The 16,796-nt window shown below is 42.0% G+C and overlaps 1 protein-coding gene across 4 annotated transcripts in view; it reads left to right on the top strand.

Annotated features, from left to right (window-relative positions):
- LOC133606065 (fatty acyl-CoA reductase 1) overlaps positions 1–16,796 on the top strand; it is a 48,306-nt gene that overhangs the window by 4,505 nt on the left and 27,005 nt on the right. For all 4 annotated transcript variants that reach the window (XM_061959599.1, XM_061959600.1, XM_061959596.1 and 1 more), the window contains exon 2: positions 15,077–15,328. In XM_061959599.1, the coding sequence (XP_061815583.1) occupies positions 15,077–15,328 (252 nt within the window). The remainder of the gene's footprint in view (positions 1–15,076; positions 15,329–16,796) is intronic.

The following is a 16,796-nucleotide window of genomic DNA, read 5'->3' as shown; positions in this document are numbered from 1 at the left end:
CCAACTGACTGAATTTAGAGGCTTCTTTTAGAGAATTAGGCCCGGCGGCAGGTGTCAGTTGCTTGCCAGGCGTAAAAGGACACCCGGGTGACACCCGTGAGCAGCCGGTGTAGTTACAGAAGCTGTCTGACACCGTGTAAACAGACTCAACTCCACGTCACATAGTATCGGATGGAAAGCTGCTGTTAATATGATTTGTGATTCATTCTAATCTAATTGGACTTTTAGCTGCGTCTGCGGGAATTTGAAGACGAGATAAAAGCCCTGAAAAACATGACGCTGGTTTCTTAATGTTGGTTTTTACCAGCAGGAAATCTTTTACCTGTTAGTTTTCTGTCGTCATTTTTGCAAAACATTTCTAAATCTAAGAATTTGACCTTTGACAATCTGGAAAAAATAGTGAAAAAAAATCTTTAAAAAAAAAATTCATACAGCAGTACCGCAACTTACGAGATTAATTGGTTTTGTGACGGCGCTCTAAAGTCAACACCTTAGTATTTAAAATCAATGTCGCCCATTGAAATTAATTGAAATCAAAATGAATTGAAATCAATCTGTGCTTGGCCCACCGAAACAGCATAAGTTTTAACAAGTTGTGAAGTAATGGAGAGTAGATTTCTACACTGCCTCACCGTCAAACACACCATCAGCAGTTTCTCTATAATTTTATTGATAAATGTTAAGATATTATTTGAATGTTCTTGGCTGGCAGTGTCGACTCACTCTTCTTCAGTACGACAGACTAATAGTGACACTCACTTTATTCCCTCCTCTGTTTGAAAGAACAAAGTTATGTTAATCTCTAGCTATAAACTAATGCTAGCGAGTAAGACGGTGGTTCACTGTGACATTTACCACGCCAACCAATGGCGTGGATGCTTGTAATTTTATTTATATATATTTTTTTAAACTTAAAGCATAGCAATTAGCTGAGAGACAGCTCTTATATCCAAACGTTCTTGAATTCAAGAACCACTTTATACTATGCATCCATCCATTTTCTACTGCTTGAATGCAATACAAAATGATATAAACTACTTATAATAGGGGTCTTCAATGTTTTCCTGGCCACGGACCCCAAACTGATGGAGAGAAGGAGCGGAGACCCCCTACTTACAGTATATAGCTTGTATAAAATTGGGTTTTAAATTGAATTGCTCATAAATGTCCTTGTGCAATACTAAGATAATCCAATAATATAGTATAACGCTGCTAATAGCTAACTGAAAACTAGCCTGCTACTATAATGCTAAATATAGAAATATAATTATTCATGTTTTCATTTTAAAGCACAATGAGTTGGCTGCTATTTCTAAACTACATACAGTGTGTCCTGTCAATGTTAATGACTATTTAAAGATATTCACATTTGTGGAAACATTTTTGGGGAAAATATTAAATTAAAAAACATTTGAAAAATAAATAAATATATATATATATATATATATATATATATATATATATACGTATATATATATATATATATATATATTGATGACCCCCATGCAGTACCTCCGCAAACCCCCTGTTGAAGACCTTTTGGTAAATGGTAAATGGGTTATACTTGTATAGCGCTTTTCTACCTTTTTAAGGAACTCAAAGCGCTTTGACACTATTTCCACATTCACCCATTCACACACACATTCACACACTGATGGCGGGAGCTGCCATGCAAGGCGCTAACCAGGACCCATCAGGAGCAAGGGTGAAGTGTCTTGCTCAAGGACACAACGGACATGACTAGGATGGTAGAAGGTGGGGATTGAACCAGGAACCCTCAGGTTGCTGTCACAGCCACTCTCCCAACTGCGCCACGCCGTCCCCTATATGGTAATATTATAAAGTATAATTTAATTAGAATTTTTGTAAATTTATAGCTGAGATGTTCATTATGGACAATCTGTGACGGGCACAAAAGTCCAATAACAGAACACCACTCGGGTTCAGATCCAGGTTTCACTGTCGCTGCCAACATGAGCATTGAAGTCCCCCAGTAGAACGAGGGAATCACCCGGGGGAGCACTCTCAAGTACTCCCCCGCATTGCCGGCAGTAAGTCGGACACGTTTCCAGTGAAGGTTGGACTCCGCCAAGGCTGCGCTTTGTCACCGATTCTGTTCATAACTTTTATGGACAGAATTTCTAGGCGCAGTCAGGGCGTTGAGGGGATCTGGTTTGGTGGCTGCAGGATTAGGTCTCTGCTTTTTGCAGATGATGTGGTCCTGATGGCTTCATCTGGCCAGGATCTTCAGCTCTCGCTGGATCGAGTGTGAAGCGACTGGGATGAGAATCAGCACCTCCAAGTCCGAGTCCATGGTTCTCGCCCGGAAAAGGGTGGAATGCCATCTTCGGGTTGGGGAGGAGACCCTGCCCCAAGTGGAGGAGTTCAAGTACCTCGGAGTCTTGTTCACGAGTGAGGGAAGAGTGGATCGTGAGATCGACAGGCGGATCGGTGCGGCGTCTTCAGTAATGCGGACGCTGTATCGATCCGTTGTGGTGAAGAAGGAGCTGAGCCGGAAGGCAAAGCTCTCAATTTACCGGTCGATCTACGTTCCCATCCTCACCTATGGTCATGAGCTTTGGGTTATGACCAAAAGGACAGGATCACGGGTACAAGCGGCCGAAATGAGTTTCCTCCGCCGGGTGGCAGGGCTCTCCCTTAGAGATAGGGTGAGAAGCTCTGTCATCCGGGGGGAGCTCAAAGTAAAGCCGCTGCTCCTCCACATCGAGAGGAGCCAGATGAGGTGGTTCGGGCATCTGGTCAGGATGCCACCCGATCGCCTCCCTCGGGAGGTGTTTAGGGCACGTTCGACCGGTAGGAGGCCACGGGGAAGACCCAGGACACGTTGGGAAGACTATGTCTTCCGGCTGGCCTGGGAACGCCTCGGGATCCCCCGGGAGGAGCTGGACGAAGTGGCTGGGGAGAGGGAAGTCTGGGCTTCCCTGCTTAGGCTGCTGCCCCCGCGACCCGACCTCGGATAAGCGGAAGAAGATGGATGGATGGATGGATGGATATAGCTGAGATAGGCTCCAGCACCCCCCGCGCCCCCAAAAGGGACAAGCGGTAGAAAATGGATGGAAAATTAGAATACATTTTTTCCTACTTGCTTGGCTACAGCACCTCTGCTGGTTGCATTTTGCTTCAGATGCTTCAAAACACAATTAATCCAGGTATTTCCTTACAATTGACAGAAACGATAATTCATGTGAAATTAATACTTTTTAATTTGATGAACCTTTTAGCTGCTTCTGTAAAAATCCAGAATTTCCGTTGGCTATCAGGACAAGCTTTGAAAATATATATTAATCAATTTAAATGACTATTATTTTTTTTACATAAAAAATGACATGGCAAAAAATGTTCAGGAAGTGTGTTTTTGCTCTTGTTGTGTCCACAATTAAGCGTTTATGACAACAGCGCCTCTGCTGGTTGCATCAAGGAATGCAGGACATTTTACACTTGCTTCCAGACAAGTCTAATGGAACGATTCTACCCATTCCTGGCTAAAGTGAATCTGTATCCATGCCAACGCAAGTGAACTGTTAGCGCTGATGACCCGGTCATGCGTTAAATGCTGTTTTTCTTGTCCACTTGACTAAAAGCAGCAACTTGCCTTGCTTTCAAGTGGACTAACGCTGCTCCGACTAGCGTGCGAGTGTTTCCTGCTACCCCCCCATTTCCCCCCTTTTGTGCGTCGGTGATGCTCTCAGCCGCAGCGCATCTGTTGAGCTCAGCCTTCGCCCGCTTCTCCGCCAGAGCGCCGCTGACCCGCTAATGGAGGGTTTGTGCGAGCGCTGCTAGGGCCGCGGGCATAGCTGCCTTTTAAAGCATCCCGCCGCTAGAGCGCCAGCAGCTCGAGCGTCTCTAAACTTTAACGACCTCCGGGTGACTTTGACGTGCGGCTGTCATCCTGACCTGAAAGGTGAGAAAGTACTTGCTAGGCAGGTTTAATTGATGTAGCAGGAAGGGGCGTGGTATTACCTGACCCTTTGAGAATGAACACCTTTGTGAATATGTGAGAGCTCTCCTGTGTTTGTTTACTTTGTTGCTAGTCAAAGATCCTTTATGTGACAGATCCACAAAGGTTTAACCAAGTCAACTGAACTTTAGAACCTTAGATTTTAAGTGTGGACATTCCCTATTCATGACCCTAGGGCTGGTCCCAATTGAGTTGTTGTTGCACTGGTGAACGGCCGCCCTGCCAGACTGGTTTCTATAGGCTTATAGTCTGCTTCTAACAATGTCCTAACATCTCTCCCCCAAAGATTGTCTCATTCCACGAATAATCAGTGACAAGGTTTTCAGCATGTTGTCGACATGTCCTCCCAATTCACTACCTGTAAACCAGGGCAGTGGAGCTAACTCACCCTGACCTCACTTTTACCTTTAGGTTCATGGGAGAATTGATCACACACATTTTCTTTCTTTTATAGATTAAAATACTCGAAAAAGTGTGATCCAATAAACTCAGGGACCAGTGATATTGTCCATCTCCTAGTAAGGAAAGCTTGTGCGCGACTCTTTGGATGGCTTAAATGCTAACATAAATACAAGATACATTAAAATGTTTCCCCATTTCAAAAGTCATACCCCAATCTAGAGGGATTATGGATGTTCATTTGTCTTTATTACGAAAACTTTTGTTTCACACTGAATTTATGTAATTGAATTTTTTTGCGTTTGAATTTAACTGGGCTATCTTGGCGCAATACAACATAATAAACATGTCAATGCGCACCGCTAGATATTTTCAAACTATAGAAATGATTCCAGTGGTTAAAAGCTGCACTTTTGAGTGTCATACAAGTTAGTACGTGTCATGATATACAGTTAAACCGACTGTAATACATAAAGTGACCAGCAGATCGTGCTGGCTGATGATGTTCAGGTAAACGTAATGAAGAAGACAAGGATATATATATATATATATATATATATATACATATATATATATATATTAGGGCTGTGAATTTTTGGGTGTCCCACGATTTGATTCAATATCGATTCTTGGGGTCACGATCCGATTCAAAAATCGATTTTTTTTTTCCAGTTCCTCACGATTCTCGATTCAAAAATGATTTTTTTCCCGATTCAAAAGGATTCTCTATTCATTCAATACATAGGATTTCAGTAGGATCTACCCCAGTCTGCTGACATGCAAGCAGAGTAGTAGATTTTTGTAAAAAGCTTTTATAATTGTAAAGGACAATGTTTTATCAACTGATTGCAATAATGTAAATTTGTTTTAACTATTAAATGAACCAAAAATATGACTTATTTTATCTTTGTGAAAATATTGGACACAGTGTGTTGTCAAGCTTATGAGATGCGATGCAAGTGTAAGCCACTGTGACACTATTGTTCTTTTTTTTAATTTTTTATAAATGTCTAATGATAATGTCAATGAGGGATTTTTAATCACTGCTATGTTGAAATTGTTACTAATATTGATACTGTTGTTGATAATCATTTTTGTTTTACTACTTTTGGTTTGTTCTGTGTCGTGTTTGTGTCTCCTCTCAATTGCTCTGTTTATTGCAGTTCTGAGTGTTGCTGGGTCGGGTTTGGTTTTGGAATTGGATTGCATTGTTATGGTATTGCTGTGTATTGTTTTGTTGGCTTGATTAATTAAAAAATAAATAAATATCCATCCATCCATCCATTTTCTAACGCTTATTCCCTTCGGAGTCGCGGGGGGCGCTGGATCCTATCTCAGCTACAATCGGGCGGAAGGCGGGCTACACCCTGGACAAGTCGCTATCTCATCGCAGGGCCAACACAGATAGACAGACAACATTCACACTCACATTCACACACTAGGGCCAATTTAGTGTTGCCAATCAACTTATCCCCAGGTGCGTGTCTTTGGAGGTGGGAGAAAGCCGGAGTACCCGGAGGGAACCCACGCAGTCAATAAATAAATTTAAAAATAAATCGATTTTTTAAAAATGAGAATCGATTCTGAATCGCACAACGTGAGAATCGCGATTCAAATTCGAATTGATTTTTTCCCACATCCCATATATATATATATATATATATATATATATATATATATATATATATATATATGTATATATATATATGTATTGTTTGTTGCATCTTTGTTGCTTTTGATTTATTATAAACGATGTTGATCAAGGAGGTGGTCGGGTAAGTAGAGGAGCAACATTCATATATTCTCAATATTCAGTGTTTTATTGTTCCTAGTTAATATTGTAAATCCCACATTCTATATTTGTATGTACATTCTGAGTGTCATATAATTCAGTAAAAAAAACTAAAGTTCATTCTGTTTTTGAGATGGTCTTTTTAGTTTTTTACTGAAAAGACATTCAGAATGTACATGAAAATACTTAATGTGGGATTTCTAATACTAACAATGAAACACTGAATATTGAGAATATATGAACGTTGCTCCTCTACTGCAGACCACCTCCTTGATCACATCTTTTATAATGAGCAAGAACAACAAAGATGCAACAAACACGGCAAAATAAACGCAAAGGGTAAAAACATCCATATATTCGATACATTATGAGCGTTCTGCAGAACCTTGCTGCTGAACGCTGCCTCCAGCTGATACTCGCCGCCATGTAAACAAGCCCCGCCCACTCTGCCCCACCCTGTTTGTACCTCGTCTGCATAAAGCAGAGCTTTGTATGCCATTCAAAAGTGCAGATTTAAATCGTTACTATAGTTTGAAAATATCCAGCGGGTTGCATTGAAATGTTAGTTATGTTGTAAAATGCCCTAATAGCTCAGTTAACTGCTTTTTTATGCTGTTTTGCAAGACCCGTGTCACGTGACTTCAAACTTGACACCTCATTGCTTCATTCTTAATTTACCGCAAGTGAGTCTTGCATTTTAAAGCATGAGGTGGCGACTTGTCCAGGGTGTACCCCGCCTTCCGCCCGATTGTAGCTGAGATAGGCTCCAGCGCCCCCCGCGACCCCGAAGGGAATAAGCGGTAGAAAATGGATGGATGGATGGAAATTTTTCGACACTGAATTTTTAAACACTGATTTTTTTTCAATGAAATTGTCAGTATAATTTGATGTAAAAAAAAATTCAAACACAAAAAATGTGGTTACATAAAATCTGTGTCAAAAAAGTCTTCGTAATAAAGACACAGATTAACCTCCATAGATGTAAAAATAAATGGTACGAATGATAAACTGCGGTAAAACCCCAAAGCTTATATTACTTGTTCAAATTAAGATTATCGTACAATTGCTTGATAACCGCACCTTGATAAACTCTCTAACCAGTGATTTTGTCCATTTCCTCGGTAGGAAAGCTAGTGCGCTACTCTCTGGATAGCTTAATGTCTTGTATTCATGATAGCCTTTAACATCTTTCCCTATTACAAACGTCACACCCTAATGTTATGATAAAAGATATTAATGATAAACCGCGGTAAAATTACCGATGGTTATTATGACTGTTACGAAATCAAATTGTCGTAAACATGTTTTGAATTGTACTGTGATTATCCCACTAACCAGTTACATCGTCAATTTCCTAGAGGAAGGCTAGCACGCTTCTCGCTAGAGAGCTTAAATGCTAACTTGAATACAAGAAACATTGCAGTTTTTCCTCATTACAAAAGTCATACCCCAATTTAGAGACATAATGATAAACGGTATCGATGTTAAACTGTGGTAAAACTCCTAACGTTATTATTACTTTTTCAAATTAAGATTATCATAAAATTGATAATCGCACCTTGATAAACTCACCAACCAGTGATTTTGACCATTTCTTAAAGAGGAAAGCTAGTGCACTATTATGAATACAAGACATAACGTCTTGCCCTATTACGAACGTCATACCCCAATCTAGGGTTCTAACGATAAAACGGTAATAATATAAAACTGTGTAAAATTACGGAAGGTTATTATTCAAATTAAAATCATCGTCTAATGTTCCTTAAAACTGCAATTTGACAAAATTACTAAGCAGTTGTTGTATTGTCAATTCACTAGAGGAAAGTTAGCACGCTACTCCTTAGTCACCTTAAATAATCTCATAAATACAAGACATTAACGTTGTTTTCTATTACAAATCAATTATTACCAATCTCGGGATGTAATAAATTTTATTAATGATAAACGGGGATAAAACTCCCGACAATTAACATTTTAAGATCAAATGATTGTAAAACTGTGATTGCTAATCACACGTTGATAAACTCACGAATCAGTGGCACTCATTGCTCATTTACTGGGGAAGCAAGCTAACGCTAACATGAATACGAGGCACAACAACCTTTCTCTATTACAAAGGACATACCACAATCTGAACTTGAATAAACACATTACTGTCTGAGCAACTAAGATATTCAATTGTGCTCATTGAAGCTACAGGCTGAGAGTGATAGGAATATGACTCTGAGGTGTCTACAACAGGAAGTGAACTTGCGTGACCTCACATAAACAGGAACCAAAGCGCACAGCTCTCGTTTTTCCTTTTTACCCAAGTCATTCTAAAACATTCTTGAACCTTTTAGATGTGTTCATCCTTTTCCGTTTTAATCTTTAAATCAGGGGTGCCCACACTTTTTCAGCAGGCGAGCTACTTTTTAAATCACCAAGTCGAGGTGAACTACCTCATATATTTATATATATTTATATATTTATTTATTTTGCCGTTTTTGTTCACATGTTAAAGGTGTACAAAATACCAGCATGTTTAACGCATATAGATTTCTTTCTTTTACCTGATTCTGATGACTTGCATTGATTGGAATCAGACAAGATTGACAGTAGTGGTGACAACTTCCATATTTTAAATTTTACATTGTGGAGGAGAAAAAAAGTCCTCCTTTCTGTCCAACACCACATTCAAGTGGTGAGTTTTTGGCATCTTATTTGTCCAGCGTCCATACTCCTTTTTATACACATTACAAGAAATACAGTTTGCAGGTTCTCCCCGTGACTGCGTGGGTTCCCTCCGGGTACTCCGGCTTCCTCCCACCTCCAAAAACATGCACCTGGGGATAGGTTGATTGGCAACACTAAATTGTCCCTAGTGTGTGAATGTGAGTGTGAATGTTGTCTGTCTATCTGTGTTGGCCCTGCGATGAGGTGGCGACTTGTCTAGGGTGTACCCCGCCTTCCGCCCGAATGCAGCTGAGATAGGCTTAGACTAAACATTTAGGTTTAGGATTTAGGTTTAGATTTAGCATATAGATTTATATTTAACATATAGATTTATTTTTAAGATTTAGGTTTAGATTTAACATTAAGATATAATATTTAGTGTCTGAGATAGGCTCCAGCACCCCCCGCGACCCCAAAAGGGACAAGCGGTAGAAAATGGATGGATGGGACATTGGCGGTAAACTCCGTAGCTTGCTGACTTGTTTGCGCTAGCTTTCGAAGACTCTTATTTTGTTAGCGCAGGCAGGATGGAGCAGCACTTTTATTGTGAAGACAGGAACTGTGCGGCTAGTCTTTAGTCTTTTGACAGCAGGTACGGTTGAAATAAAAAGTGTTTCTCGCCTTCCTGACGGTCTTTTTTTTTCCTTCACACTGAGCTGGCAGCAGCCAGCGTCATCTGGCGAGACCCTCGGGTGCCTTGAATGTCAATCAAGTGACGAAAGTGACGTCATTATGAAGGTTGACGATCGCTAATTTTTAGGTCCATTTTTTTAATGCCTGGCTGGCGATCGACTGACACACCCTCCGCCATCGTCGTAGTGAGCACCCCTGCTGTAAACTTTTAAATAAAAATAATATGGCTTTTATGAAGCCAGAACAATATTTAATGTTTATTCTGTATTTTGGGGTCTTTTTATTTTGGTTCACATAATTCAGTTTTGAGCACCTTCAACGATACCATTTCAATAATATAACATATAAATCATATAATAACCATTATATGAAATATTCAAATCGTTACATCCCCTATGCATGAATGTATTGTGGAGTGCCTCGTTTTTTGATGTAAAAAATGATTTTGTCTTTCAATTTATTTCTAATTTCAAAAAACGGTACTGTCCTTCCGGGACTTCCCATTAGGAAAGGACTGTAAGACCACGGAAATATTCTGTAAGGCCGAACGAGACAATGTGGAGTCTAATAAGCATAACAATAACGATAAACAGTAAACAAAAGCACATGTCCTTGAACATTGTGTGGGTGGGTGCGTGTGTGAGATAAAAAAAAAATGCTGCAGAGAATTGCAATCTCAAATTTAAGCAAACAAATCATAATGTATTTTGTTGTAGGATTGTGCAGCCTTGGTTGGGTTTCAGTCTCGTCTGATTTGTCAGGCACTAATCCATCGTTACACACACACACGCATGCACTCATTGACACACACACACACTTTCCTGACTTTGAACAGCTGCACCGTCTTGAGGAATTTTACCGCTACTTCAAAGATAGAAGGAAACGGTTAGCTGCAAACAAAAGCTTCCGTGGCGGATAAATCAAACGCACCCTTTTTATCATTTCCACTCTGTGTGTTATTTAATCGAGCCAGCAAACACGGCGTTGTTTAGTTCCGCTCTGTCGGATTTTGGTTTTCTTCACGCCGCCTTGCCGGGAATCTGCAAGGACGGATCCTGTGTGCCGACCACAACTTGACAAACGTGCTGATGTCAGGTCGGCCTGGGAGAAATGTGGCGCTGCCTCCGCTGCCAAAAAATGTCCACGGACGCTGGCGAAGGCCTGCGATGTATCCCCGCTGCCACGGCGACCACTATTGAGCATCTGCAGCATTCATGAAGAACTCACATGAGTGCGGTTTGTTGACCCAGCAACCAAACCCGCAATAAAGCTTTACTTTTTGACCATTTTGTTGAACAGTTCCGTGTTTGTGTGTTTAAACATTCACAATATAAAACAACTTCCTCGTTTTGCGACCACTGGATGACTTATTAGGTGCCATAACCGTCCACTTGTAGGAACCATCCCACACAATCTGCCCGCTATTCATCGTATTGAGTTGGCCCAAATAATTTCACACGCTCCATTACAGAGGGAAGCGATCTAATTAAGTCGCCGTGAGACGAGGGTGCGTGGCGTGTCATTGATGGACAGGAAAGGCACATCTGGGTCACATGGCACCAAATTCTGCCAAAGTCACGCGGTGATGAGAAGTACGGGGTGAACGGCTGGCAGCCCTCGCCGTGCTGAAACGGCTCGTAAAGCCCAAGTCAAACATTCACTGACTCCACCTTGACGTCTGCTTCGTGCCACAGTCTGAAGAAAGCATATTTTTTTGTTTTTAATAACAACAAATACATGTCAGACAGTTTTATTAAGTCTTACTGGGAAAACACTGTTTGGTGTCTTTAATCAGCTAATTAGCTGTTTGTGTACTTTTTACCATTTTTACATCTTAAGGTAAAGTACCACTGATAGTCACACACACACACTCGGTGTGGTGAAATTACTCTCTGCACTTGACCCATCCCCTTGTTCCACCCCCTGGGAGGTGAGGGAAGCAGTGAGCAGCAGCGGTGGCCGCGCTCAGGAGTCATTTTGGTGATTTAACCCCCAATTCCAACCCTTGATAACGAGTGCCAAGCAGGGAGGTCCCATTTTTATAGTCTTTTGGTATGACTCGGCCGGGGTTTGAACTCACGACCTACCGGGCGGACACTCTAACCACAAGGCTGCACTGTAACTCTCAACAATGTAACATTAAAAAGTGCCAAAAGACGACATGTCAGCAACACTAGCATAGCTATGTGGGCTAAAGTGCAAACATTACAGTCATAAAACACAACAAACAAAACAAAAACTCACAGCTCACTTGTCAGGGCTCACTGGGTTGTGGGCAGGGCTTCATTTCAATATGTGTAGCGAAGCCTGCTCTTTCTTTTTATTATTATTACCAGAACTGTCTGCCGTGTAGTAATAGGCAGGCTCGTCTTGCCTGCAGGTCAGCCCAAGCACACTGATTCCAAACTAAAATGTGAATGCTTCATATGTGATTTTGGAGCTAAAGTTGGGCCCCAACATCACGTGCAACAATATAACATTAATGATAGGACGACACAAACGTTAGGAAAACGAGCACAGCTATTTTAGCTAAATGCTAGCTATTAGTGTCAATACCTTTTCATAAGTATCGTTATTTGGCATACTGAGTTGTTTTATTCATGTAAATAAACTTGCACAGAACTCCTCATAATTCTAAACTGTTATCAAAGCCTTTTTGTTTATTTGTCGTAGAATAGAGATAAATGAAATCCTTTGTATTTAGTTGGGTTGCACCAAAGCAGCGTCATTGGTTTTGCTTGATTGCTGTTTATACTTAGGTTAAGTTATGCTGCAAAATATAAACTATGGAATTAATGTTTTCGTTTCAGTCCTAACACCACATTGAGATATTATTGTGTTATGTAGCTCGTGTGGTATCGCGAGGGCTAGCATGACCGCAACATCATGCGATGTTAGCGTATTCGCTAAAGGGAACAAAATAAAATCTTCAACCCCCCACATCTGTAGTTGATAGACGCGTAGTTACATTGGCTTTAATTTTAAGCTGTGTGGCAAAGCCTGTTTTTTTCCCCCCCGTTACAAAGATGTCCTCTGTCAAGTGGTGGGCATATACACTGGCAGGGATTGGTATCAAATTTTATACTTTTATAGATCTGAATTCCGTGGGTACTACCTAATATTGATTCAAAATGTAAAATCAAAAAGTACCATATGTCATACCTTTTGTTGCATGTGACGTCTCAAGCACTTGGCGGGCAAACAGGCCTATTCTTAGCAGACTGCATGTTCGTAATACTGCAGTTTTCCATCTCAACAAGGTAGGGATGTAACGATAAACAGTCGTAAAAACAGGGATACAACTCTGGTTAGTATTACCATTTCAAATTAAAATGATCGAAAAACCATCATTGATAACTTTACTTTGGTAAGCTCACGGACTGACTGGCGCCAGCTCGCTAGCTTAAATGCTGACATGAATACAAGAGACATTAACATCTTTCCTTATTAAGAAACAACATACATCTATATAAACTCATATAAACACATTACTGTCTCTTACTGTCGCTCCGGGTGATTGTTCTTTACTCCGAGGAAAAATCAAAGGAAAAAAAGACGGAGGTATTTTTTAACGGTGCGTTTAGGACCACTGAACAGAGTACCAGTAAAATTAATAAGAGATTTGAATTGCTACGCAGTTTTCATTTAAATACATCTTTAAGTGCTACAGTGTAAACCAATATTTCAATCAATCAATCAATCTTTATTTATATAGCCCTAAATCACAAGTGTCTCAAAGGGCTGCACAAGCCACAACGACATCCTCGGTACAAAGCCAACATAAGGGCAAGGAAAAACTCACCCCAGTGGGACGTCGATGTGAATGACTATGAGAAACTTTGGAGAGGACCACATATGTGGGTAACCCCCCCCTCTAGGGGAGACCGAAAGCAATGGATGTCGAGTGGGTCTGACATAATATTGTGAGAGTCCAGTCCATAGTGGATCCAACATAATAGTAAGAGTCCAGTCCATAGTGGGGCCAGCAGGACACCATCCCGAGCGGAGACGGGTCAGCAGCGCAGAGATGTTCTCAGCCGATGCACAGGCGAGCGGTCCACCCCGGGTCCCGACTCTGGACAGCCAGCACCTGTGCCCCCCCCCCCCCCCCCCCCCCCCCAAGGAAAAGTGGAGCAGAGGAGAAAATAAAAGAAACGGCAGATCAACTGGTCTAACAGGGGGGCTATTTAAAGGCTAGAGTATACAAATGAGTTTTAAGATGGGACTTAAATGCTTCTAAAACAATAACAGCTTAGCCATTAAAACAGATGAAATACTAAAATTAAAACACAGAATGCAAAATACAGTAGTTTGTTTTCTACAAATGTGTGTATTTATTTTAGTTATTTGAAGAATTACTTCGTCAAAAAGTGTGTACAATCACTTTATGCGCACATTCAGCAATACCGCGATAGTAATAACCATAATCCTTTTGGCCACGATTTCTGTGATATGAAATTTTCATATCGTTACATCCCTACAAGGAAGCAAGCATGCCTGATAGGAAGTGCTCAAAAGTAAAGCTTCATTTTTAAAATGCACTAGCTTGATGCCAATTGACATTGGATATACCATATGCATGCTACGGATTAACATTAGCAACATTACATGGCAATTTCAACACCTCCAAATTTGGTAATGAAATCTACAACTAAGATGATCTTTACAATCAAACAGCTGGTGTGTAATAAGTAGAATACTTACAGTATAACACCTTTTGTAAAGACAAGACTGGCACATTCAACTTAATGGCAAAGACTACTTCCTGACTATGGCAACACACTGAAATGAATGGATACTGTACTTGCGAATTAGACTCAGAAGTGTAAGAAAACAAGATGTAACAACTGGACAGGGCAGCTATAATCAGTTCACTGTTAAATGTTACATAAAAATAGCGTTTATTATTAAACAAATTAACACAATTTCATAAAAAATTGGTACTGTTGAGTACCTGTATGGATTCACAGGTACCAGGAAATGGTATTGTATTGGTTAAAATGTGAAAGGTGTCCATCCCTTTACACGGAGCGGGTCAGAACACAGTGGTATCATGTCCATAAGGATGGAAGTTAAAATGGTAAATGGTAAATGGGTTATACTTGTATAGCGCTTTTCTACCTTCAAGGTACTCAAAGCGCTTTGACACTATTTCCACATTCACCCATTCACACACACATTCACACACTGATGTCGGGAACTGCCATGCAAGGCCCTAACCACGACCCATCAGGAGCAAGGGTGAAGTGTCTTGCTCAAGGACACAACGGACGTGAGGTTGGTAGAAGGTGGGGATTGAACCAGGAACCCTCAGGTTGCTGGCATGGCCACTCTCCCAACTGCGCCACGCCGTCCCCAAGTTATTTTCCTTCAAGACGTTTTGAAAAGCCGCAACTCGAAAAGTGAGTCTTTGTGCGCTGAACAGGTGAAGAATGTGATATATTTTCTCACGTTTGGTGCCAATAAACCGGTTTTAGGGACACGCATTACTGTGAGAACTTGGAATATCTGTAAAATGTCTGGGTGTGGTCCTCACGTAGAAATGCTCTCGCCTGCAGAATCTATGTGAAGGCCGGGTCAAAGAAACGCAGACCAGACCGTCGGACCCCTGCAGCGGCGCCATGGCGTCCGTAGCGGAATACTACGCCGGCAAGAACGTGCTCATCACGGGAGCCACGGGCTTCATGGGCAAAGTCCTGGTGGAGAAGCTGCTGAGAAGCTGCCCGAAGGTCCGAGCGCTCTTCCTGCTGGTCAGACCTAAAGCCGGCCAGTCCATGCAGCAGAGGGTGGACGACATGCTCAAGTGCAAGGTGAGGGACGGCGCCTTGTAAGCGCGCCGGACGCCAGTCCAAAAATACTCGCGGCCGAGTCGCATACCTGACGCCTCGAGTGCTGAGCTCACGGAAAAACTGACGAGCCTTCGCCCTCCAGTCACATTTGGGGCGGTTGTTGTGCAAATAAAACGTGTGCCGTTAGTTTTTAAATAAGTCGTAAAAAAAAAATTATGCCTCATCGCTAATAAAGCAGCTGTTGCCATGGCAACCATATGTTCTTTTTTCTTTCTTTTTTTAAGACCCAAGAGTATTCTGGTGGGACAAGGGCAGCCAGGAATAGGGCGGGAGGGAGTTGATGCAGAGGAGTTGGGCGGGGCCCTCGAAGCATGACTCATCAGGATGTCGGACGTCTTAACAATGGCGACACACTGGCTGCGTACTGATGATGACCTCAAACTGTCAGCCAGACAATCAAACTCCTCCGCTTTCATCGTGTTTAAGTCCGACTGGGAACGCGGCGTTTTAACGTGTCTGCGGCTTTGATGCTAATGAGGGTGTGTCTCGTGTATGCTAACACCACACTCGCATATTCACCAAAACTGAATGATGTGTAGTGAAGCCTGCTATACTCCAAACTGGCGGTGCTGATGCTGGCCTTAGACGTTGAAAATCCTCCACTTTCAAGAGACACCTGCTCTCCAAACAGGAAGTGATTTCAATTTCCCAAACGTTTCCCCCGATGACGTGCTTAAACGTCCACGGCCGAGCATCAAGCGCCAGATGGGAGAGATAATTCATGAAGTGGTAGCCCTTTCATCCACGCCGCTCGTCAAGCATCCCTCCGCAGCACCTGTTGCTAAGTAACCGTCACAGATGGACACTTATTATAAGGACACTTGATGGAGGAGGCGTCCGGGCACACTGGGCCTCTTCTCCTTGCTTTGCCGAATGCCTTTTTCCCGCCCACTCGCAGAGCCTGGACTTGCCGTCTAAACACTGGAGGCCCTGTGTTGGATGGTGGTGGAACTCTGCGGGAAGGGGGCGGAGCTTGTTCATACGTGCCCATAAGGTAGGAGTGTGAATTGAGGGGGATTTAGTTGGTTATTGATCAGAGCTGGGGAAAAAAACAAGCTAGTCAAAGATCATCGCTGTATGACTGCAGTGTGCTGCTGTTTTTAAGACTGACCACATTTTGAAGCCCTTAGACCTGAACTCTGATGTCATTGGCTGGATTTGGCACGCAGGCCACCAGTTGAATTGCGCCGCTTTCACACTCTCACGTAGCGCTAAACGCTATTCCACCATCACGTTTGCATTCCGCCGTCCTCCCACACCATGCTGAAGATCATGTATTCCTGAAGAGCTCTGCTATCATTGAATAATGCATCGTGCCGCGTGTTGGAGGGGCTACGAGGAGGTTCAAGCACTACAAGCCTTACAAGAGGATGTCGGTGTTGTTCAACAATACTTTGTGCACCGACACCACCGCTGTTGCATCCAGGTG

This window comes from Nerophis lumbriciformis, linkage group LG05, assembly GCF_033978685.3.
Source record: "Nerophis lumbriciformis linkage group LG05, RoL_Nlum_v2.1, whole genome shotgun sequence".
Taxonomy (NCBI): Eukaryota; Metazoa; Chordata; class Actinopteri; order Syngnathiformes; family Syngnathidae; genus Nerophis; species Nerophis lumbriciformis.
This window is presented reverse-complemented; position numbering and strand designations above follow the sequence as displayed.